General features: G+C 45.1%; 1 protein-coding gene across 2 annotated transcripts in view; it reads left to right on the forward strand.

The window, feature by feature from the left end:
* POLR3GL (RNA polymerase III subunit GL) overlaps window positions 1-21,384 on the forward strand; it is a 43,984-nt gene extending 22,600 nt beyond the window's left edge. For both annotated transcript variants that reach the window (XM_077259137.1, XM_077259129.1), the window contains exons 7-8: window positions 9,715-9,825; window positions 12,384-21,384. In XM_077259137.1, coding sequence (XP_077115252.1) covers window positions 9,715-9,825; window positions 12,384-12,470 — 198 coding nt within the window. In that variant the 3' untranslated portion in view covers window positions 12,471-21,384. The remainder of the gene's footprint in view (window positions 1-9,714; window positions 9,826-12,383) is intronic.
* The last annotated feature ends 4,881 nt before the right edge of the window (window positions 21,385-26,265 follow it).

Below are 26,265 nucleotides of genomic sequence, written 5' to 3' on the forward strand. Positions count from 1 at the left end.
CCGAAGGCCATTTCGAGTACTTGGTGATGCCTTTTGGACTTTCTAACGCTCCTTCTGTCTTTCAGTCCTTTATGCACGACATCTTCTGCGAGTATCTGGATAAATTTATGATTGTGTATCTGGATGATATTCTGTTTTTTTCTGATGATTGGGAGTCCCATGTTAAGCAGGTCAGGATGGTGTTTCAGGTCCTGCGTGCCAATGCTTTATTTGTGAAGGGCTCAAAATGTCTTTTTGGAGTCCAGAAGGTTTCTTTTTTGGGTTTCATTTTTTCCCCTTCTACTATTGAGATGAACCCAGTCAAGGTTCAGGCTATTCATGACTGGACTCAGCCTACATCTGTTAAGAGTCTTCAGAAGTTCTTGGGTTTTGCTAATTTTTACCGTCGCTTCATCGCTAATTTTTCTGGTGTTGTTAAGCATTTGACGGATTTGACCAAGAAGGGTTCTGATGTTACTAATTGGTCTCCTGCGGCTGTGGAGGCCTTTCGGGAGCTGAAGCGCCGGTTTTCCTCGGCTCCGGTCTTATGTCAGCCAGATGTCTCTCTTCCTTTCCAGGTCGAGGTTGATGCTTTTGAGATTGGAGCGGGGGCTGTTTTGTCGCAGAGAAGCTCTGATGGCTCTGTGATGAAGCCATGTGCTTTCTTTTCAAGAAAGTTTTCGCCTGCCGAGCGGAATTATGATGTCGGTAATCGGGAGTTGTTGGTTATGAAGTGGGCATTTGAGGAGTGGCGACATTGGCTCGAGGGAGCTAAGCATCGTGTGGTGGTCTTGACTGATCACAAAAATCTGATTTATCTCGAGTCGGCCAAGCGGCTGAATCCTAGACAGGCTCGTTGGTCGTTGTTTTTCTCTCGTTTTGATTTCGTGGTCTCGTACCTGCCTGGTTCGAAGAATGTGAAGGCTGATGCTCTTTCTAGGAGTTTTGTGCCTGACTCTCCTGGAGATTCTGAGCCGGCTGGTATCCTCAAAGAAGGGGTGATTTTGTCTGCCATCTCCCCAGATTTGCGACGAGTGCTGCAGGAGTTTCAGGTGGATAGACCTGACCGTTGTCCACCGGAGAGACTGTTTGTCCCAGATAGATGGACCAACAGAGTTATTTCCGAGGTTCATTCTTCGGTGTTGGCAGGCCATCCTGGAATATTTGGTACCAGAGATTTGGTGGCCAGGTCCTTTTGGTGGCCTTCCTTGTCGCGGGATGTGCGTTCCTTTGTGCAGTCTTGTGGAATTTGTGCTCGGGCTAAGCCTTGCTGTTCTCGTGCCAGTGGTTTGCTGTTACCTTTGCCTGTCCCGAAGAGGCCTTGGACGCACATTTCCATGGATTTTATTTCAGATCTCCCTGTCTCTCAGAGAATTTCTGTCATCTGGGTGGTGTGTGATCGTTTTTCTAAGATGGTCCATTTGGTGCCCTTGCCTAAGTTGCCTTCCTCCTCCGAGTTGGTTCCGCTGTTTTTTCAAAATGTGGTTCGTTTGCACGGGATCCCTGAGAATATTGTTTCCGACAGAGGATCCCAGTTTGTGTCTAGATTTTGGCGGACCTTTTGTGCTAAGATGGGCATTGATTTGTCTTTTTCGTCGGCCTTCCATCCTCAGACGAATGGCCAGACCGAGCGAACTAATCAGACCTTGGAAACCTATTTAAGATGTTTTGTTTCTGCTGATCAAGGACGACTGGGTGGCTTTTTTGCCATTGGCCGAATTTGCCCTTAATAATCGGGTTAGTTCTGCTACTTTGGTTTTGCCTTTTTTTTGTAATTCGGGGTTTCATCCTCGTTTTTCCTCGGGTCAGGTGGAGCCTTCTGACTGTCCTGGAGTGGATCTTGTGGTGGATAGGTTGCATCAGATTTGGGATCATGTGGTGGACAATTTGAAGCTGTCACAAGAGAAGGCTCAGCGCTTTGCCAACCGCCGTCGCTGTGTGGGTCCCCGACTTCGCGTTGGGGACTTGGTGTGGTTGTCTTCTCGCTTTGTTCCTATGAAGGTCTCCTCTCCCAAGTTCAAGCCTCGATTTATCGGTCCTTATAAGATTTTGGAAGTCCTTAACCCTGTGTCATTTCGTTTGGACCTCCCAGCATCGTTTGCTATTCATAATGTGTTCCATCGGTCGTTGTTGCGGAGGTATGTGGTGCCTGTGGTTCCTTCGGTTGAGCCTCCTGCCCCTGTGCTGGTTGAGGGAGAATTGGAATACGTGGTGGAGAAGATCTTGGATTCTCGTATTTCTAGACGGAGGCTTCAGTATTTGGTTAAGTGGAAGGGCTATGGTCAGGAGGATAATTCCTGGGTTGTCGCCTCTGATGTTCATGCGGCTGATTTGGTTCGTGCCTTCCATGTGGCTCACCCTGATCGCCCTGGGGGTTTTTGATGAGGGTTCGGTGACCCCTCCTCAAGGGGGGGGTACTGTTGTGAACTCTGTTTTCGGGCTCCCTCTTGTGGTCACAGGTGGTATTGTGTGAGTTTTGTTTTGGGCTCCCCCTGGTGGCTTTGTTTGTTATCCTGCGGGTCTGTGGCTGATCAGCTGCCTCGTTATGCACTAGGGAGGTTCCTGTTTAGCTCTGCTTTTCCTCCACTTGTTGCCGGCTGTCGATGTATTCAGTGCTATTCTGATTTCCCCTGATTATCTTCGTTTTCAGTCTCTTCTGGAGAAGCTAAGTTTCTGTTTGATTATTTTTTGCTCATCAGTCTGCAATATGATTTCTGTGTATGATGAGTTTAGTTCAGCTTGCTAATATGTGAGTTCTTGCTGCTGTAAGCTCTGGGGTACGGAGTTGCTTCCCCCGCACCGTTAGTTGGTGCGGGGGCTCGAGCAATCTCTGCGTGGATATTTTGCTTAGGGTTTTCTATTGACCGCACAGCTCCCTTCCTATTTTCTGCTATCTAGTGTTAGCGGGCCTCATTTGCTAAATCTATTTCATCTCTGCGTTTGTGCTTTCCCCTTAACTCACCGTTAATATTTGTGGGGGGCTTTTCTATATCTTTGGGGTCATTTCTCTGAGGCAAGTAAGGACTTTACTTTCCCTCTAGGAATAGGTAGTTTCTCAGGCCGTGAAGAGACGTCTAGGGTTTTCAGGTAACGTTCCACGGCTACCTATAGTTGTTTGCGGATAGGATCAGGTTGCGGTCAATCCAGATACCACTTCCCCAGAGCTGGTCGTCGGTTTAGTTACTTAGCTAGTCTACTTGCGATCCTTGTCACTAGGATCATAACAGAGAGGCGGACCACCCCTTTTATTCTTCTGTAGGTTTCCTGATCCCTTTCTCTCCAGTGGGTGCTATCGTGGACTCATTAAAAGAGCATTACCGGTAAGTAATCCGGCTTATTATCATACCGCTGAACAAAAAGTGGAATAGCAAGCGATCAGAAAAAGGATATAAATATCCATGGTACCGCTGAAAATGTCATCTCCTGCAAAAAAAGAGCCGCCATACAGCATCATCTGCGAAAAAATAAAAAAGTTCTAGTCCTCAGAATAAAGCGATGCAAAAGTAATTTATTTTTTATATAAAATAGTTTTCATCGTATAAAAGCTCCAAAGCATAAAAAAATGATATAAATGAGGTATCGCTGTAATCGTACTGATCCGAAAAATAAAACTGCTTTATCAATTTTACCAAAACGCGGAACGGTATAAACGCCCCTCCCCCAAAAGAAATACATGAATAGCTGGTTTTTGGTCATTCTGCCTCACAAAAATCGGAATAAAAAGCGATCAAAATATGTCAAGTGCCCGAAAATGGTTCCAGTAAAAACGTCAACTCGTCCCACAAAAAACAAGACCTCACTTGACTCTGTGGACCAAAATATGGAAAAATTATAGCTCTCAAAATGTGGAGACGCAAAAACTATTTTTTGCAATAAAAAGCGTCTTTTAGTGTGTGACAGCTGCCAATCATAAAAATCCGCTAAAAAACCCGCTATAAAAGTAAATCAAACCCCCCTTCATCACCCCCTTAGTTAGGGAAAAGTAATAAAATTTAAAAAATGTATTTATTTCTATTTTCTCATTAGGGTTAGGGTTGGGGCTAAAGTTAGGGTTAGGGGTTGGATTATATTTACGGTTGGGATTAGGGTTAGGAGTGTGGTTAGTGTTATGGTTTGGATTAGGGTTAGGGATGTGTTTGGATTAGGGTTTCAGTTAGATTTGGGGGTTTTCCACTGTTTAGGCACATCAGGAGCTCTCCAAACACGACATGGCATCCGATCTCAATTCCAGCCAATTCTGCGTTGAAAAAGTAAAACCGTGCTCCTTCCCTTCCGACCTCTCCCGCGCGCCCAAACAGGAGTTTACCCCAACATATGGGGTATCAGCGTACCAGGACACATTGGACAACAACTTTTGGGGTCCAATTTCTCCCGTTACCCTTGGGAAAATACAAAACTGGGGGCTAAAATATAATTTTTGTGGAAAAAAAAAAAGAATTTTTATTTTCATGGCTCTGCATTATAAACTTCTGTGAAGCACTTGGTGGGTCAAAGTGCTTACCAAACATCTAGATAAGTTCCTTAGGGGGTCTACTTTCCAAAACGGTGTCACTTGTGAGGGGTTTCAATGTTTAGGCACATCAGGGGCTCTCCAAACGCGACATGGCGTCCTATCTCAATTCCAGTCAATTTTGCATTGAAAGGTCAAACGGCGCTCCTTCCCTTCCGCGCTCTGCCATGCGCCCAAACTGTGGTTTAACCCCACATATGGGGTATCAGCGTACTCAGGACAAATTGCACAACAACTTTTGGGGTCCAATTTCTCCTGTTACCTTTGGTAAAATAAAACAAATTGGAGCTGAAGTAAAAATTTTGTGAAAAAAATAAATAAAAATTAAATGTAAATTTTTTTTAAACATTCCAAAAATTCCTGTGAAACACCTGAAGGGTTAATAATCTTCTTGAATGTGGTTTTGAGCACCTTGAGGGGTGCAGTTTTTAGAACGGTGTCACACTTGGGTATTTTCTATCATATAGACCCCTCAAAGTGACTTCAAATGTGATGTAGTCCCTAAAAAAAAATGGTGTTGTAAAAATGAGAAATTGCTGGTCAACTTTTAATCCTTATAACTCCCTAACAAAAATAAAATTTTGGTTCCAAAATTGTGCTGATGTAAAGTAGACATGTGGGAAATGTTACTTATAGTGTTGAGCATTCCGATACCGCAAATATCGGGTATCGGACGATTTTCGTGGTATCGGAATTCCGATACTGAGTTCCGATACTTTCTCAATATCGGATACCGGAATCGGAAGTTCCCATAATGCAAATAGCCAGTTTCATTTAATTCAGCCAATGAGGAATCATTAGAAGTGTGGGCACATCCTGTTCTGCATGTTAGGCATGTTACTACTAGCATGGCTGTGATTGGCTGCTGAAATCATGTCATGATGCACTATAAAAGTCGCCGCCGATATTTTGGGTTCACTCTGCTGTGAATTCAGTTAGGGACAGGACGCTGTGTTCTGACTGAGAGGGCCAGTTTGAGATAGCGATTTGCTTCATTGTGCTTTACCCAGGCTAATTTAGCAACCGCTGTGTGAGAACCTTGTTTTTGCCTTGCAGCGCTGTTCACGGCTGTCTGCAAGGTCTCTGTGTGTGTGTGAGTGCAGCTCACTCTGTAGTCTGTTCTGCAGCCACAGCCGGTTGTAGACAGCTCCGTGTGCGTCACTGCCTCATACTGTTCCATTGTCCTTTTTTCAATTAGTGCTGCCTGCTGCACATTTTGTCCAGATTTAGCCTATTAGTGGGTTTCCATCCGTATCCTGCTAGATTGTGGGAAAACACTATATGGGATTACCTAGAGGAGCTTTTTTAGACCTTGCAGCGCCGTTCACGGCTGCAAGGTCTCTGTGTGAGTGCAGCTCACTCTGTAGTCTGTTCTGCGAAAAAACAAAAAATAAATTAAGTTCACCAAACACTCCACTTTACAGTTGTGTAGGCCACATCAGCTCATATTAAAGTCTAGTCCACACTTTATAAAATTAGTGTTTCATATACCTGTTAGCTGTTCAGGAATAAGCACACTAAGCCCTTAGTACTTTTCTGCCTATGTTTATCAGTCTACCAAGATGAAGAAGGCAGGGAGTAAGGCACGTGGGCGTTGAGGTGGAGCAGGGAGAGGACGTGGGGATTCTGTGCCTGCTGCGGGCACTGGTGACTCATCATCCCCCAGTTTTAGCAGGGAACAGTCCTTCATGCGCAGCTTTGTAGGAGCTCGCCGTACCCCACTGCTGCGGGACGAACAAATTGAAGCCTTTGTCGGATGGATGGTAGCTAACGCATCGACTTCAATTAGTGCCACATCCTCTCAGGCACAGAGCACTGAAGAGCGCCTATCTGTCTCTTCACCACCTGCCAAATTGCCCAGGCAGTCAGAGAGCCCAGGACAGGAGCCATCTCTACTTCTGTTCTCTGAATCTCTTGGATGGAAAGAGGGGGCCAGCCAAGCAGCATTCGTGAAATGGAAGAAGCGGCAGTATGCAGTGATGCCCAACAGCTTTGTCTCTCTGAATCTGAAGAGGCGGGTGGGCCAGGGCATCCGGTCAGCACACCTCACTACCTCACTGCATCTGATGATGAGACTCAGGTGCCACTTTCTGGTGCGTACTGTGCTGCCGAGACTACCCAGGAGAAGCAGTTTTTGGAAGAGAGTAGTGTAGATGATGAGGTCCTTGACCCATCATGGCTTGAGGTACAGGAAGGTGGTGGGAGCAGCTCTGAGGAAGAGATTCCCCGAACGGCCCAAAGAGGGAGGGGGAAGACTGCGTTGCCTGTAGCCTGCACTTCGGCACCCATTAGGAGCATGCCTCTTCCAAAAGCCAAAACGGGTGCTCCCAAGACTTGCAGTGCCTGGTCCTTTTTGACACAGTTGCAGATGACATTTGCTTTGTCAAATGCAAGCTATGTCATCAGAAAGTCAAAAGAGGGAAAAGTCTCAGCGACCTCAATACCTCAAATATGTGGAAACGTGCGGACCAAGCACGCGGTGGAGTTACAAAAACACACTGAAGACCTAGGCCAACCTACAGCGGTACCTACCACCCCTTCAGCTCGTTTTGTAGCCTCTTCCTCCAGCTCACACACAGCTGGTTCGGCTTCCTCACAGGATCACCATGGAAGAACCTCTGGCACAGTTGTCCAGAGACCCAGTGTAATTCCACCCACAGCACCACGTTCCCTGTCATCTTCACACTCCCAGCCCAGTCTACAGCCATCGGTCGCACAGGCATGGGAGAAAAGGCGGCCATTCTCGGCAAACCACCTCCGAGCACAGGCTCTGAATGCTGGCATTGCCAAACTACTGTCCCTTGAAATGCTGTCATTCAGGCTGGTGGAGACTGACACCTTCCGTAACTTGATGGCATTGGCAGTCCCACAATACAACGTGCCCAGCCGCTTTTATTTCAGCAGGCAAGCCATCCCTGCCCTGCAAAAGCATGTGGAGGGAAACATTAAACATGCGCTACTAAACGCTATTAGTAGCAAGGTCCACCTCACCACCGATGCGTGGACCAGTCACCATGGACAGGGGTGATACCTTTCCCTCACTGCCCATTGCGTAAATGTTGTGGAGCCGGGTACAGATCGTGCGAGTGGCGCAGGACGTGTTCTGCCAACTCCAAGGATTGCAGTAATCCAGTCTGTACGCATTGACTCGTCCTCATACACAAGTTCCTCAGAATCATCGCTGCAAGAGCCGTCACAGTCCACCTCCACATGGACCCGTGAACGCTTACCTGTTACAACCGATATGAGCACAGCCGTGGCCAAACGTCAACAGGCCGTACTGAAATTAATTTCTTTGGGGAATCGAAGCCACACAGCGCAGGAGCTCTGGAATGCCATCAAGCAGGAGAGCGACGTGTGGTTTGTGCCAGCGAATCTCCAGCCAGGCATGGTAGTGTGTGACAATGGCCGAAATCTGGTGGCAGCTCTGGGCCTAGGCAACCTCACTCACATCCCATGTCTGGCACATGTGCTCAACTTGGTTGTGCAGAGTTTTTTGAGGGACTATCCGAATCTTGATGCACTGCTGCAAACTTTTATAGATAACAACTACAGGAATGCCTGTCACAAATAAGAATATGATGATGAAGAAGATGAAGAAGTAGAATATGAAGAAGAATAGTAGTTGAATAAAAAGAATACGAAGAATGTAAAAAAAAGAATAATAGGAAGAAGATGAATAAGGTGAAGGAGAAGTTGATGAAAAAGATGCTGCTGCTGAGAATGATGAAGAAGAAAGTGTGGAAGAAGTAAAAAAGGTGAACAGCATGGAAGTAGCGAAACATAAATGTCTGAGTAAATATAAAAAATCTTAACATAGTCAATATCTTTGTAACTCCGAACGTCTTAAAAAAAAAAAATAATTCCTGCTAATCCATTTGATTGGGCTAAACCTCTATGCCTTTAATGTCTCCGCCACCTCCCCCAATACATCCTACATTATTCTTAGTTGTTTTCCTTCATGTAGAATTAACCTATAAGGAAAGAAAAGGTTTATTTTAATTCCGATATTTTTGTCCCATTGACTTGCATTGGTTTCCTGTATCGGTATCGGCGATCCAATCCGATACCGAAATTTTCGAATATCGGAAGGTATCGCTCAACACTAGTTACTTATTAAGTATTTTGTGTGACATATCTCTGTGATTTAAGGGCATAAAAATTCAAAGTTGGAAAATTGCGAAATTTTCAAATTTTTTGCCCAAATTCCATTTTTTTTCACAAAAAGAAGAGTGCTCCAAAATTCCAGCTGAGAGGTGTAAGAAGCTTGTAGATGGTTATAGGAAGCGATTGATTGCAGTTATTTATTCCAAAGGGTGTGCAACCAAATATTAAGGTGACAAGTGACAACAATCTTGTCCGGTACATTTGGGGGTTTTGTGTGAAATTATGTCAAATGTGTCTTTTTTGTTTTCCTTTGTGTGTGTGTGTGTGTGTGTGTGTGTGTGTGTTATTCCAATACACGCAAAGGGAATAAACATGTGACAATAATTTTCTGGGAGAAATACTTTATTTTCTGAAAAAATGTCAAGGGTGCCAACACTATCGGCCATGAGTGTAGATATCAGAAGCTGTCTACCACAGCAGCACAGAGTATGTCAGGAGGGGAGTATGTATACAGTAGATGGTGGAAGGAGCCGTGTAGCACAGCAGCACAGAGTATGTCAGACCATTCTCCCCATGAGCCTGCCGTCTGCACCCCTGGCATCAGTACAGAGAAGAGCTGCGCCCGTCTCCTGATCCTATACTGCTGCGGGGAGCGTGGGAGCAATGATGGGGGAATTAGCAGCAGCATTTTCGCTGTCACTCTCCCCCAGTGCCTCCCCTCCTCCAGCAGCCATGATCGCTGCGCTACCAGACAAGTCATCAGACAATACAGGTAATTGTAGCTGCCAGACAGCGCTGCTTCCAGCCGCCATCACTGTCTGTGCTGACAGGGGGAGCTGACTCGCCCAGACGACAGATTTATACACAAGGGAAGAGTCCTTTAATCTGCCATCATACTCGTGCCAGTGATCCCCCACCAGTCTCTACTTCATATGACATCCACACATGGACATGCAACCACTGCAGCAAATCACTGACTGAGGCGGGTCAGCATTGTGGCCACCTTCACTCGCACCATGTACAGATGTAGCAGGTTTGTCACATAACTGCTGGGACTTCTATTCCACCCAGCTGAGAGTAGTAGTTCCCAGTTACTGATGGAGATTCTTTACTTTCAGAATCTGGAGAAGAAGGAAGAGGAGGTTAGCTCCGAGGAGGAGGAAGAGAAGAAGGAGGAGGAAGAGGAAAAGGAGGAAGAGGAGGAGTATGACGAAGAGGAGCATGAGGAGGTAAGACTGGGCAGATATAATGATGACAGAACACTCTGCTGTTTCCACCCATTGACACCCATCAAAGTTGTAATATAGCCTGACTGCTGTAATACTGAGTATGTTATATAAACATATAAGCTACACTAGGATTTTTAGCACCGATCAGTGGGGTCCGCGTGCAAAGATACCGTATATACTCGAGTATAAGCAGAGATTTTCAGCCCACTTTTTTGGGCTGAAATTGCCCCTCTCAGCTTATACTCGAGTCATACCCAGAGGTCAGCAGGGGAGGGGGAGCGGCAGCTGTCTAATAATACTCACCTGCTCCTGGCGCTGTCCCTGCCATCCCTGGTTCCCGGGTGCCGGCAGCTTCTTCCTGTATTGAGCGTTCACATGGTACCGCTCATTACAGTAATGAATATGGACCCGAAACCACTCCCATAGGGGTGGAGCCGCATATTCATTACTGTAACGAGTGGTACCATGTGACCGCTCACTACAGGAAGAAGCTGCCGGCGTCGGGGAACAGATGTGCAGGGACCGCGCCAGGAGCAGGTGAGTGTGACTAGGGCAGTGCGCTATATTCACCTGTCCCCCGTTCCACCGTCGGCGCCGCTCCATCCTCTGCGGTGACGCTCAGGTCAGAGGGCGCGATGACGCGATTAGTGTGCGCCGCCCTCTGCCTGAACGTCAGTGAAGAGGACGGGGAAGACACAGCGACAGTGGAACGGGGAGCAGGTGAATATAGCAAGTGCCGGGGGCCTGAGATGTGAGTATGTGATTTTTTTTTATTTTTTTTTTAATCGCAGCAGCAGCATATGGGGCAAATATCTGTATGGAGCATCTTATGGGGCCATGTGCAGCATTATATGGGGCAAATATCTGTATGGGGCCATGTGCAGCATTATATGGGGCAAATATCTGTATGGAGCATCTTATGGGGCCATGTGCAGTGTTATATGGGGCAAATATCTGTATGGAGCATCTTATGGGGCCATGTGCAGCATTATATGGGGCAAATATCTGTATGGAGCATCTTATGGGGCCATGTGCAGTGTTATATGGGGCAAATATCTGTATGGAGCATCTTATGGGGCCATGTGCAGTGTTATATGGGGCAAATATCTGTATGGAGCATCTTATGGGGCCATGTGCAGCATTATATGGGGCAAATATCTGTATGGAGCATCTTATGGGGCCATGTGCAGCATTATATGGGGCAAATATCTGTATGGAGCATCTTATGGGGCCATGTGCAGTGTTATATGGGGCAAATATCTGTATGGAGCATCTTATGGGGCCATGTGCAGTGTTATATGGGGCAAATATCTGTATGGAGCATCTTATGGGGCCATGTGCAGCATTATATGGGGCAAATATCTGTATGGAGCATCTTATGGGGCCATGTGCAGCGTTATATGGGGCAAATATCTGTATGGAGCATCTTATGGGGCCATGTGCAGTGTTATATGGGGCAAATATCTGTATGGAGCATCTTATGGGGCCATGTGCAGTGTTATATGGGGCAAATATCTGTATGGAGCATCTTATGGGGCCATGTGCAGTGTTATATGGGGCAAATATCTGTATGGAGCATCTTATGGGGCCATGTGCAGCATTATATGGGGCAAATATCTGTATGGAGCATCTTATGGGGCCATGTGCAGTGTTATATGGGGCAAATATCTGTATGGAGCATCTTATGGGGCCATGTGCAGTGTTATATGGGGCAAATATCTGTATGGAGCATCTTATGGGGCCATGTGCAGCGTTATATGGGGCAAATATCTGTATGGAGCATCTTATGGGGCCATGTGCAGCATTATATGGGGCAAATATCTGTATGGAGCATCTTATGGGGCCATGTGCAGTGTTATATGGGGCAAATATCTGTATGGAGCATCTTATGGGGCCATGTGCAGTGTTATATGGGGCAAATATCTGTATGGAGCATCTTATGGGGCCATGTGCAGCATTATATGGGGCAAATATCTGTATGGAGCATCTTATGGGGCCATGTGCAGCATTATATGGGGCAAATATCTGTATGGAGCATCTTATGGGGCCATGTGCAGCATTATATGGGGCAAATATCTGTATGGAGCATCTTATGGGGCCATGTGCAGTGTTATATGGGGCAAATATCTGTATGGAGCATCTTTTGGAGTCATAATCAACATTTGTGCAGCATTATATGGGGCATATTTTAATATGGAGCATCTTATGGGACCATCATGAACTGTATGGAGCATTATTTTGCTCCTGTATGGAGCGTATTTTGTATGGAGCATCTTATGGGGCTCCTGATTCAATATGGATATTCAAAAACACTTAACCTATTGATATCTCAATTAATTTTACTTTTATTGGTATCTATTTTTATTTTTGAAATTTACCAGTAGCTGCTGCATTTCCCACCCTAGGCTTATACTCAAGTCATTTAAGTTTTCCCAGTGTTTTGTGGCAAAATTAGGGGGTCGGCTTATACTCTGGTCAGCTTACACTCGGGCATATACGGTAATTGCTGAAAGCGATCACTGATCAAAATCAATCTAACCTCAGACGTATCATTGCAGGAGACAGATTACATCATGTCCTATTTTGACAACGGTGAAGAGTTCGGGGGCGACAGCGACGATAATATGGATGAAGCCACGTACTGAAGTCCCATATTTGAGTGGAGTGCCTCCATATCCTCTGGACAATTTTAAAATACTTTTTATGCATTTTACCTTTTTTTAAAAAAAAAATATATATATTTTAGCTTTTTAATCTGTTTGAAAAAAAAAAAAGCACATAATCCTTGATCGCCACTACAGCCAGGCATTCTCCCTGCAGTGGCCTCTAGTGGGGAAATGTAGTATTACATGGCAGCCATTCATATATAGGGATTACTCGAGCCCTCCAATATGGCAGATATTCGTACAGGAACAATCGTCTAATGGGGCTTTAAATAGATTTTATTTTCAAGAAACCTTGTCTTCAAGCGGATGAGTTAAAAACTAAAGCTAAAAATAATAATACAATAATTATATGTTTAAAAATATTTGATTTTGCCATGTACGTAAAATTCAGACAGGAAAATAAAAAAAATTATGGCTAAAAGAGGAAGGGAAGGAAAAAAAAATGTTGCAGTGGGAGGTTAAAAAAAGTCTTAAACGTGTGTGTTAATATAATATTATCCAGCAGGTGGCGCCATACTCAATGGGATAACAATGCTGATTGTTATTTATGGCAGGTGAGGTTTCAGATACAGATTGTGCCTAGCTTCAGGTTATGTTCAGACCCTGTATATAAGTGCATTGACCGCCATTTTTAAGCAATTTTTTTATGAGGGCGCAGTGACAAGCACCCCTGTACCTGTGGCCATCCTTTACCTTACATATGTCTGTTATCAGCAGTGTAATGATCCTTGGGCCCTCTGGGTGTCACTGTCCTCTTTATATAAATCATATGGTTCTCTGTCTTGGAAAACCAGTGTTGCAAGTGAATGGATGATGGCGTGTGACCACCTCAACATCATCATCTCCTGCAAAAGCGTAGCAGTTCAGCCAAGCTTTACCTATTTGTCTATATAAATAAAAGTATATATGACTGCACATATCTATTTACAGGAATTGTTTAGTAGTCTGTCTCCCAGTCATCCAGATATTCTATTAATCTGTCTTGTAATTTATGCATACATATTTGCTAACATTTTACTAGTTCTTTATGCCCATACAGTTACCTTTTATGTGGGATGTGTTCTTTTGTAAGCTTGCTTTTATAGTTGTTAGCCCTTAAAGGTTACCAGTCTCTTGCCATAAATATATTATGTTATTACCTGTTGTAAAAGCTGCAATTCTCCTGAATCCGGGGAGGTCTCTCTTTTGTTCCTGCACCTCTCTGTTCCTGAGATATGGCCCCCTCTTTCCTGTATTTAAATCTGGTCCGGTTATCTGAGTGGGCGTCGTTCTCTTCTGTGGGTGTGTTTTTGTATACCACAATCACTTGAGTTAAAAGCCTAGATTTATATACAGAGAAGAGGGGACCATATCTGAGGAATAGAGCGGCGCAGGAACAAAAGAAAACATGGCCAGATTCAAGAGAACAGCGACTTTTACATAGGTAATATTCTATTATTATTATTTATTATTATACAGTCATGTATTCCATGGCGCTTTACATGTGAGGAGGGGTATACATAATAAAAGATAAGTACAATAATCTTAATCAATACAAGTCACGACTGGTACAGGAGGAGGGAGGACCCTGTCTGCGAGGGCTCACAATCTACAGGGGATGGGTGAGGATACAGTAGGTGAGAGGAGAGCTGGTCATGTAGCAGTTTGGTAGTTACTGCAGGTTGTAGGCTTGTCGGAAGAGGTAGGTCTTCAGGTTCTTTTTGAAGGCTTTCACGGTAGGCGAGAGTCTGATATGTTGGGGTAGAGCGTTCCAGAGTAGGGGGGATGCATGGGAGAAATCTTGTATGCGATTGTTAGAAAGGGAGATAAGAGGGGAGTAGATAAGGAGATCTTGTGAGGATCGGAGGTTGTGAGCTGGTAAGGGGGACTAGGTCACAAATGTATGGAGGAGACAAGTTGTGGATGGCTTTGTATGCCATGGTTAGGGTTTTGAACTGGAGTCTCTGGGTAATGGGGAGCCAGTGCAGGGATTGACAGAGTGGAGAGGCCGGGTAATAGCGGGGGGACAGGTGGATTAGTCGGGCAGCAGAGTTTAGAATTGATTGGAGGGGTGCGAGAGTGTTAGAAGGGAGGCCACAAAGTAGGAGGTTGCAGTAGTCAAGGTGGGAGATGATGAGGGCATGCACTAGGGTTTTTGCAGATTCTTGGCTGAGGAATGTACGGATCCGGGAAATATTTTTGGCTTGACGTCAGCAGGAATTTGAAAATAGCGGACAGACATTGTGGGATTTTGGTTAGTTGAAAGGTGATATCTGGTCCAGAGATGTAGATCTGTGTGTCATCAGCACAGAGGTGATACTGCAAGCCGTGAGATTTTATGAGCTGTCCCAAGCCGAAGGTGTAAATGGAGAAGAGCAGGGACCCTAGGACTGAACCTTGCGGGACTCCTACAGATAGGGGGCGAGGTGAGGAAGTGGTGTGGGAGTTGGAGACGCTGAATGTCCGATCTGTTAGGTATGATGAGATCCAGGATAGGGCCAAGTCTGTGATGCCAAAAGATGAGACAGTCTGTAGTAATAGGGAGTGGTCCACTGTGTCAAAGGCAGAGGACAGGTCCAGGAGGAGGAGGACAGAGTAGTGTCGCTTGGCTTTGGCAGCCACTGGTGACTTTAGTAAGGGCAGTTTCAGTGGTGTGATGCGGTCAGAAACCAGATTGTAAGTGGTCGAACAGGGACAAGGAAGAGAGGGGGAGGATGGTTCGAAATGAACATGTTTCAGTAGTTTTGAGGCATAGGGAGAAGTGACATGGGGCGAGATAGCTAGATGCAGAGGATGAGACAAGAGAGGGTTTTTTGAGGATGGGTGTGATTAAGGCATGTTTGAAGCGTGACAGGAAAACACCAGTTGTTAGTCATAGGTTGAAGAGATGGGTTAGGGTTGGGATAAAGACTGGTGAGGTGTGGGATGGGATCAGGTCAAATTCACAGGTGGTGAGATGTGATCTTGAGAGTGGTGGAGAAGTTGGTTTTGGAGGAGGAGAGCTGAGTAGTTAGGAAGAGGGGTTGAAGGCCAAAGCTTTCTCTGATGTCATCAATCTTCTGCTTGAAGAATGAGGCAAACTCTTCATCTGAGATGAGTGGATTGGGAAGAGGTACTGGGAAACGGAGGAGAGAATTGAAAGTGTTGAATAGCTGTGTAGGGTCGTGAGACAGGGAGGAGATCAGAAGTAGGTTTGTTCTGTGGCGAGTGTGGCCTTGAAAGTGGTGAGGGACTGTTTGAATGCGATAAAGTGCTCTTTGGAGTGGGATCTTTACCATCTCCGCTCAGCAACTCTGGTAGCCCGTCTCAGTTCTTTGGTCAGGCTGGTGTGCCACAGTTGTCGGTTGATTTTGCGAGCTTTGGTATGTGTGAGAGCTGCAACTATTGTGGTATATAAAGCGGCACCTGCATTGTGTAGGGAACTTATGTCTGTAAGAGGGAAAAGGGATTAAGAGACTAAGTGTGGAACGAGGTGCTTAAGATTTATGCGAGGGTGTGCAAGTTTGTGGGGTTGGGATTGTGGACATGGAGAGGAAAAGGAAGAGAATGTGAGTAGGTTGTGGTCAGAAAAAGGGAGAGGTGAGTTAGAGAGGTTAGATAGGGAGCAGAGGCAGGTGAAGATGAGGTCCAGTGTGAAGCCATCTTTGTGAGTGGCTGCAGAAGACCATTGAGCGAGGCCGAAGGAGAAAGCGAGAGATAGAAGTTTAGTGACAGCTGAGAGTGAAGTGTCAATGGAAATGTTGAAGTCACCCGTGATAATAGTGAGGATGTCAGGGGACAGGAAATGAAGTAGCCAGGTGGTGGCTGGTCCTGGGGGGCGGTAAATGACAGCCAGATGGAGGGGGAGTAGATGCGCACAGAGTGCACCTCAAAGGAAGGGAGGGTAACAGAGGGTGGCAATGGGATTGGGGTGAAAGAGCAGTTATCTGACAGGAGAAAACCCAACTCCTCCACCATGCTTGCTGCTGGGGTGGGGTGTGTGGGGAAGGTGGAATCCACCATACGAGAGAGCAGCAGGAGAGGCTGTGTCAGAGGGGGTGAGCCAGGTTTCGGTAATAGCGAAGAAGGAAAGTTTGTTAGTAATTAAAAATAGTCATCTATGTAGGAAAGTTTGTTGCAGACAGAGTGAGCGTTCTATAGTGCTCCTGTTAGTGGGACTGGGGAAGCGGGGGCTGGGCGAATGGGTATAAGGTTAGACAGATTTACGCTGCAGACTATGACTATATATGTTTATACACAGTGACAGGTCCCCTTTAAAGGGCAATAACTATAGAAACAAGCTTACATTTGTTTTACCATCGCTCAGGGACCAATCAGACAAGAGATCTGGGCAGATGCTACCAGCCAGATGTTCTGGAGCTTCTAGGAATGCTATGGCTCATGTCCAGATCCCTAGATAGATATGGATCCGGATGCTGCATCACCTGACAATGGAGGTTTACTCAGGTAATCTGACCGCAGAGGGAACGTCTTGTACTCCAGGCTGGAGAAAAACATGCACGTCTGATAGCACTCCGCTCACAATGCAAATGCCACAGAGCGGGTGGCTGTGCCAGAAGGGCGGGCAGCGAGCCAGAAACCATGGAAAATAAGAAGGCAGTCAATGTACAGCGGCCTCACACCTGATCCCCCTTCATTGTACTGTAAAAGGGGGCTCCAGGCTACACAGCCAGACCGCTGTTATAGGGGGCTCCAGACTACACTTCCAGGCTGCTGTTATAGGGGGCTCCAGACAGCACATCCACACTGTTATTATAGGGGGCTCCAGGCTACACAGCCAGCCTGCTGTTATAGGGGGATCCAGACCGCTGTTATAAGGGAATCCAAACTGCTGTTATAGGGGGATCCAGGTTACACATTCAACCTGCTGTTATAGGGGGCTCCAGACTACATATCCAGACCTCTTATAGGGGGATCCAGGCTACACATCCAGACTGCTGTTATAGGGGGATCCAGACTACGCATTCTGACCGCTGTTATAGGGGGCTCCAGACTGCTGTTATAGGGGGATCCAGACCGCTGTTATAGGGGGTTCCAGACTACACACCCAGGCTACTGTTATAGGGGGGCTCCAGACTATACATCCAGACTGCTGTTACAGGGGGCTCCAGCCTACACATCCAGGCTGCTGTTACAGGGGGCTCCAGACTACATATCCAGAGCGCTGTTATAGGGGGCTCCAGACTACATATCCAGAGCGCTGTTATAGGGGGCTCCAGACTACACATCCAGACTGCTGTTATAAGGGGGCTCCAGACTACACATCCAGACTGCTGTTATAAGGGGGCTCCAGACTTCACACCCACACTGCTGTTACAGGGGGGCTCCAGACTACATATCTAGGCGACTGTTATAGGGGGCTCCAGACTACCCAACCAAACCACTGTTATACGGGGCTCCAAACTACACATCCAGACTGCTGTTTCAGGGGGCTCCAGACTACACATCCAGACTGCTGTTATAGGGGGCTCCAGACTGCTGTTACAAGGAGCTCTAGACTCCATATCCAGATTGCTGTTATAGGGGGGTTCCAGACTGCTGTTACAGAGGGCTCCAGACTGCTGGTATAGAGGGGCTCAAGACCACACATCCAGACTGCTGTTATAGGGGGCTCCAGACTGCTGTTTATAGGGAGCTCCACACTAGATATCCAGGCTGCTGTTATAGGGGGCACCAGACCTCATATCCAGACTGCTGTTATAAGGGGCTCCAGACAACACTCAGATTGCTGTTATAGGTGGGCTCCAGACTGAAGGTATGGGTGGGCTCCAGACTACACCCAGACTGCTGATATAGGGGAAAACCAGACTTGTTATAGGGGGCTCCAGATTACACACAGACTGCTCTTATTGGGGGCTCCAGACTTGTTAGTTCCAGACTACACATACAGACTAGACTACTGTTATAGGGGGCTCCAGAGTACACATCCAGACTGCTGTTATAGGGGGCTTTTTCTTGCATCCCTATTAATCTGCGGTCACAGTAGGACTTCTCATCTGAATAAACACTTTCCCTTTTGGGATGTGTTGGAAATCACGTAGTATATGTTATCATTAGGCTGCGCGATAGGAGACACATGTTGTATCATGTGCCTGGAGATATGTAATGACACCATACACCACTCTCCGGCATTCTGCTATGCAGACATGTTTGTCTTCTGTATATGGGATGGGAAAAAGGAGAGGAGATATTGTTTCTTGGAAAAAGGGTTGATAAGATGTCATGGAAGATTGGAGTTAATGTCAAGGCCGAGAAACACAAACGTGCCTGTATATATTTACAGACACATGTATACACACACGCCTAATATCAAAGAGCATTTAAAGGGGTTGTCTGGGCTTTCTGTATAATTTGTGTGTGTACCTAGGATGCAGAATGCTGACCGTGTAATATACTCCCTACCAGCATTGTGCATGGTGTCCTAGATAACACACCTAATCTGGTGAGCAGCTGTCTCCTGGTTCTGGAGGAGCTGCTCACTCACCAACTAGAGTCTTCCTGCCTGGCAGGGACTGGTCCTAACTAGAGATGAGAGACCCTTTCAAGGCTTGGTTCGGCAAACGTCCCGATGTTCGCTGAACCGTTCGTTGAGCGTACGCGAACCCAATTGAATTCAATGGGAGGCAAAGCCAAACGCATTGACAACACTTTCAGGGGGAGCCAAAACAGCTAAAATTTGGGGAAGATACCAGGAAGATTGGCATCAATTTTCCTACGCTGTCACCTTCCCTGCCCATCTATTCAATGCCCCACAGTGCCTTAGTTGATTTTTTTAGAGGGTCGTATCAGTTCTGTAATCGTCGTTTACTGTCTGATTGTTAACAATCAGGATTTTCGGTGTACATATATAAAACATAATGTTTAGATACAAACTTTTTCTACAGTGCCCCAGCCGAGGCCTTGTTGTGTCTGTCCTGTGATAGGAAGTGTGTGGGAGGGTAATGTAATGAACATTGTGTGCTCAGGATGTATAGGACGTGGCAACTCCTATAGCCCATCAGCCCCTCCTCTGCATGTACAGACCCAAGTCATGATCTAGAAAGAGCCGGATCTCGCTGCACGAACACATCTTCCCCACCTGTGTTGTTTTGGAAGAATTTAAAATGTGCAACACGTATTGTCTACATACTACGAGGAGCTCGTGATCACATCTGCTCAATGTTAATATATAGGATTCTATTTAAAGCACGTTTTCCCTTAAAATATTATGACCACCGTTACTACATCCATGGGGATTGCTACTCAGTTTTGCAAGGATCCTCTTAAAGGATCCAGAGAATTGAGGAACCCCAAAGCAAAACTAAGGAAGCCGCCCCCACCTTCAAATGCTGGATGACACTACTGCACCCCTAGCCTCATGGAAAGAAGGTCTTGTGCTTGATGGTGCCTATATAATTATTGGCATACTTGACAATTTTTTTTGTCATTGTCTGTAACCGCACCCACTTTTTTACAAGATTCACCAAAAATAGGGTTCACTTCTTTTTTACTTAATGTATAGTCTAGCCGTGTGACTGCTGTTATAGGTGTAATTTATTGTAATGGTAGAGTCACATTTAATAAAAGCAAGAAATGGAGGCAATGACATAAACTTTCAATACATTAAATATAACATGGCCTTGCCCCCAAGGAGCAACACCAAGAGATGCAGGCCTCTGGATAATCATGTGCATAATGGATAGCAACAGCATAACATTTAATAAAATTGGGAATACTAAATACCACATCAGCTTACAATACACAAAATACAATATGGCCATGCCCCCTAGGAGCAGTCACCAACAGTTGCAAGTCTCCTGTGAATCTAGTCTTATAAGTTTAATCCATCAAAACATAAGAATTACATTAAGTGCTATCCTCCAAGGAAATTGGATCCCACTGTGATTGGCAAAATCAAATCTACTTTCTCAGATGGAGAGAAAATGGTTGTGGGAGCCTAGTCTTGAAAAGAGCAATTAATAAAGACTACATCGACTCGCACTGTAAGAAATATAATAGGGCCCAGCCCCTGAGGAGCAATCACCAACACATGCTGGCCTTTCATGAATGGAGAGTACTAATGGACATGATGGAGAGTACTGTTATGTGTCTACTCTTATAAATGTAATCTACCTGAAAAGTTGAGTTAAGCTTAATAAAAATGTAATTAAAAAGTAAATGTTATTGAGATGTAAAATAGGAAGGCGATGCAGAAAGAGAGCTTTGAAAGTTATAAAATATTGTTGCTTCTTGTGTTTATGGGACAGTAGAAATACATTAGAGCATTATGTTCGTCGTGACTGGGGACAGAGAAACATCTATGCTCCAGGTAGAGACAATGTTCAGCATAATCCTTTAGTTGCTCCAACAAAAATCTTTCTTCCTCCACTACATATAAAGTTGGGATCGATTAAAAACTTTGTGAAAGCCATGGCAAAGACAAATTCACCTGGGTTCCAGTACATTTCACAGAAATTCTCTAGCATTTCACCAGCAAAACTGAAGGAACGTGTATTTGTTGGTCCTCAGATCAGAGAGCTTATGAGAGATGATGTGTTTGAAGGAACTCTAAATGATAAGGAATTGGGATCTTGGAAAAGCTTCAAGGGGATCTGTGAAAACTTCTTAGGAAAACAAAAATCTCCAGAATATGTTGAAGGTGTTGAGGAACTGCTAAATGCATACCAATCTTGGGGATGTAAGCGATGAACAAGGCGAGCGGTTCCACCAGAACATTAAAGTAATGGAACACCGCTACCAGGGTTTTTGGAATGACTCAATGATGGCAGATTACTGTTGGATGTTATATGGGGTCAACTCTGAAAAATCATATCAACGACAGTCTAATGTCAAGCACTTTTAAGTTCTCATATTTTGGTTTCTATTTTGCATGCAAAATTATTTTGGTTCAATAAAAATAGTTTTGTAAGGTGAAGCATTTTTTTCTGATATGTAGATTTTTGGTTTTCTTAACCCCTTACTTGCCATAGGACATACTATTACGCCGATGGCAGTATCCCCTGCTTTGATGTGGGCCCACCTCAAAGCCGGTACACGTCAGCTGTTCTGAACATTCCAAAAGTTAAAAAAAATGTTTAAAAATATGAAAAAAATTTAAAAAAATATAAAAGTTCAAATCACCCCCCCTTTCGCTCCATTCAAAATAAAACAATAAAAAAAAATCAAACCTACACATATTTGGTATTGCCGCTTTCAGAATCGCCCGATCTATCAATAAAAAAAGGATTAACCTGATCTCTAAACAGTGTAGCAATAAAAGTCAAAACGCCAAAATTACGTTTTTTTGGTCGCCGCGACATTGTATTAAAATGCAATAACGGGCAATCAAAAGATTGTATCTGCACCAAAATGGTATCATTAAGAACATCAGCTTGGCACGCAAAAAATAAGCCCTCATCCAACCCGAGATTATGAAAAATGGTGATGCTACGGGTATCGGAAAATGGCACAATTTTTATTTTTTTAGCTAAGTTTTGAATTTTTTTTCACCACTTAGATAAAAAATAACCTAGACATGTTTGGTGTCTTTGAACTCGTAATGACCTGGAGAATCACAATGGCAGGTCAGTTTTAGGCCACGTTCACACGCTGCGGGTTCCTCTGCGGGTTAATCCCGCAGCGGAATTGAAAATCTGCAGGGCAAAACCGCTGCGGTTATCCCTGCAGATTTATCGCGGTTTGTTCCGCGGTTTCCGCTGCGGGATTACTGCTGTACTATTGATGCTGCATATGCAGCAATATGCAGCATCAATAGTAATGTAAAAAATAATAAAAATTGGCTATACTCACCCTCTGATGTCGCGATCTCCCCGGCACTGCAAGCGGCTGTGCCGACAAGGACCTTCGTGACGTCACGGTCATGTGACCGCGGCGTCATCACGGTCATGTGACCGCGACGTCACCACAGGTCCTGTTCGGCACAGCAACTGAGACCGGACGCCGCGGGCAGCGCTGAGAGGTGAGTATAGCATGATTTTTTATTTTAATTCTTTTTTTTTACACCCAAATATGGTACCCAGGGCCTGGAGGAGAGTCTCCTCTCCTCCACCCCGGGTACCATCGGCACATTATCCGCTTAACTTCCTGCAACGTGGGCACAGCCCCATGCGGGAAGTTAGCGGTTCAATGCATTTCTATGGGTGCAGAATCGCTGCGATTCTGCACCAAGAAGTGACATGGTCCTTCTTTTTTTCTGCAGAAAATCCGCGCGGATTTTCCACAGAAAAAAAGGATCGTCGGCACAGCGGGTTTTGTTTTCCATTAGGTTACATTGTACTGTAACCTACATGGAAAAAGGATGCGGACCCGCAGCTGCAAAACAGCTGCGGGTCCGCAGCAAAACCCGCAGCGTGTGAACATATTATAGAATAAAGAGAAAATGGTGGAGTCAACTCGAATTTATAGAATGTAATAAAATACAACTTTTATTTAGACAATATTAAAAACAGTACAAACAATGAAAGATCAAATGTGTTCAGGAAAAAGCAGTAACAGGCCAGGTGCGCACAAATATGTTGCTATTGGTGAGGCATGAGCTTGTCACAATGATAAGTAATGCAGACAGGTAGTACTGTGGAATACAAGGCTCAGCGGCAGAGGCATATAGGGAGACTAATTTAGTGTGACTCTAACTGGTGCAGAGCCGACATTGTAATAAAGCCTCACTAAGACATGAAATAGGGGAAAAGTACGGCAGAGCTTACCACAGTGTGCACAATAATGAGTAATACAGACAAATAATGCTGTGGGATATCAGGCTCAGCGACAGAGGCATATAGGGAAACTATTTTAGTGTGACTCTGACCAGTGCAGAGCCGACATTGTAATGAAGCCTCACAAAGACATGAAATAAGGGGAAAGTGCGGCAGAGCTTACCACAATGTGCGCAGCAGACCTGTATGCGATGGTGGATGACCCGACGCGCGTTTCGTGTCCACGCTGGACACTTCCTCAAGGGGTATATTCTGCACATATGGGCAAGGACCTTAAATTGCCATGGCGACACATCACGTGATGTGTTTTACACCAATCGCGTTGCGGTAGTAATGGCGCATGCGCAGTGTAAGTCCCGGATGTCGGCACAGCAACAAGGCGTCTGGAGTCACAGCGCATGCGCGAGCAAGCGAAGGAAACCATGGAGACGCCCGCTGTCATGCCGAGCTCGGGGACAGCACCGCGGATGCGCACAACCGCCTGTGGATTTGGAGACATGTGACATATACAGCAAGTAAGATATTGACAGCATCACTATAGGCAGCACAATACATAGCATATTAGTTACGTGTCAAAGAAACAAAGACAAAGTCACATTATGAGCGTAAAGCACAAAGCATCTGTGTCTGGCCATAATATTAGTAGGTGCTTAAAAATGACACAAATATAAAAGATGTCAACAACGCTGTATGGGCTCCATGATACGATGATGAAATGATGAAGGAAGTACGGCATGAGGTTCTTGGCCATATTAAACAATCACTGAATGAAAATAAAAAATAAAATTAAAAACATAAGAACAAGAAAAACGCATTTAACACCATCTAAAGAAAAAATATATATAGGGTAATATTAGAGCACAAAGAAAAGAGCAGGATAATGATGTGGAACAAAACTACAGAAATGGGGCAAAAGTAAGAGATTCGTTAAGACCTTTAGGGGCCAGTGTATCAAGAACTACGATCCATCTGGATTCTTTTTGAGCTAGGATTTTTTTAGAATTTCCACCGCGAATCCCAAGATGGATAGCTTCAATCCCTCTAACTTTAAATGATGTTGGGTCACATTTATGATAAACTTTAAAGTGACGAGGGATGGATTTAAGTTCAGAAAGATCGACCGCTGTCTTGGCCGCGCAAATGTCCCGCACGTGCTCACGTACTCTGATTCTGAGTTCTCTCGAAGTGAGGCCAACGTATATCATGGAGCAGCCACATGTAGCGTAGTAAATTACATTGGTACTGCCACATGATATACGCTGTCGTATTGTATATTGCTTAGAACCGTCTGATGATTGAAATGTAGAGCACCGCAGGACATTCGCGCAGGCAAGACAGTGGCCGCAGGAAAAACAGCCCACTATCGGTTCTCTGTTACTAAAAGGATTAACAATTTTTGGGACGTAGTGGCTGTTAACGAGTAAATCATTAAGGTTTTTAGATCGTCTTGATGTCATGGAGGGAAAATCGCCAATGGATGGGCCCAGGGAGGGTTCAGCGCCCAAAACAGCCCAATGTTTTGTTAAAATGTCACGCATATTCTTCCATTCGTGATTGTACGTTGCAATAAAGCGGATCTTTTGATTATCTTTTTCTTTTTTCATCATATTTTCTCTAGGATACAGCAAGTCTCTCCGTGGGGTTCTTTTCGCTCTGCTGTAACCCTTCCTTATACATCTGTTGCTATAACCACGATTAGAAAAACGGATTTTAAGGTCTGCTGCTTGTTTCTCAAACCGGTCGTTGGTGGAGCAGATTCTCTTCATCCTGAGGAACTGTCCAACCGGAACGGCGCTAATGGTGGAAGGGTTATGGGATGAACTAGCATGCATAAGTGAATTAACTGATGTCGGCTTTCTGTACACATCAGTTTGCACCAATCTATTGGCATCGACTGAGAGTGAAATGTCCAGAAAGTTGACAGTAACAGTATCAAAAGTATACATGAGTTTGATGTTAAGTCTATTGTCGTTCAGAGTCGCCATGAAATCCCCGAGCTCCCGCACCGTCCCGTCCCACAAAAACATCACATCGTCAATATAACGGAGCCAGCACAGCACATGGGAGGCGGCCTGCGCGCCCCCGTCGCCAAAAACGGATCTCTCCCAGTGACCTAGGAAGAGATTAGCATACGAAGGCGCACAGGCCGCGCCCATGGCCGTGCCACGCCTCTGCAGGTAAAATTGATCTTTAAAGACGAAAAAGTTGTGGGTAAGGACAAAGTGCAGAAGCTCGAGGATAAGTTCCACCATTGCGCCGTCCAGGTCGGAAGTCCCCAGAAAGAACCGAATCGCATCTAATTTGTTGTCGTGGTTAATGCAGGTGTATAAGGATTCTACATCCGCTGTTACTAGAATAGTATTTTCGTCCACAAGGATGCCATCAACGCGTGCCAGGACGTGTGAACATAGCCTTAGCATTTAGTGAATGTGATTAAAAAAAAAAAAACAACTGGAATTGCACTTTTTTTTTACAATTTCACCACACTTGGAATTTTTTTTCCCATTTTCTAGTACACGACATGGAAAAACCAATGATGTCGTCCAAAAGTAAAAATCGTCCCGCAAATAAGCCCTCACATGGCCATATTGACCGAAAATTAAAAAAGTTATGGCTCTGGGAAGGAGGGGAGCGAAAAACGAAAATGCAAAACCGAAAAAAGCTTTGGCGGTTAAGGGGTTAATGACGCCACTATATTTCCTATACTTTATAGTAAGGATGCTGTTCCATGGAAACTATACGCGCTACAGAAAAACTATATACATTTTTTTGAATCGGGACAAAAAGATGATTCAGAAAAGTACAAAGTCACTTCCAATGATTACAAAAAAATATTTTTGGTAGACCTGTGAATCAGATGATGGCTTCCTCTCAGTCATGTCCAGGGAGCCACTCCCTACTCACCTGTACAGCAGGGTACACACGGCACACATTCCCACCATGGGCTAACACCAGGCAAAGCATTGTCTGGCAACCGGGAGACACAGCGTCACATGTCTGGAAGCTTGGTGTCCCGTGTTCTCGCATCGCTCACATGAGGCACCGCCGTGTGCAGTCACATCACTCAAGTGCGCAATAGGTCC

This window comes from Ranitomeya variabilis, chromosome 1 (genome assembly GCF_051348905.1).
Source record: "Ranitomeya variabilis isolate aRanVar5 chromosome 1, aRanVar5.hap1, whole genome shotgun sequence".
Classification (NCBI taxonomy): Eukaryota; Metazoa; Chordata; class Amphibia; order Anura; family Dendrobatidae; genus Ranitomeya; species Ranitomeya variabilis.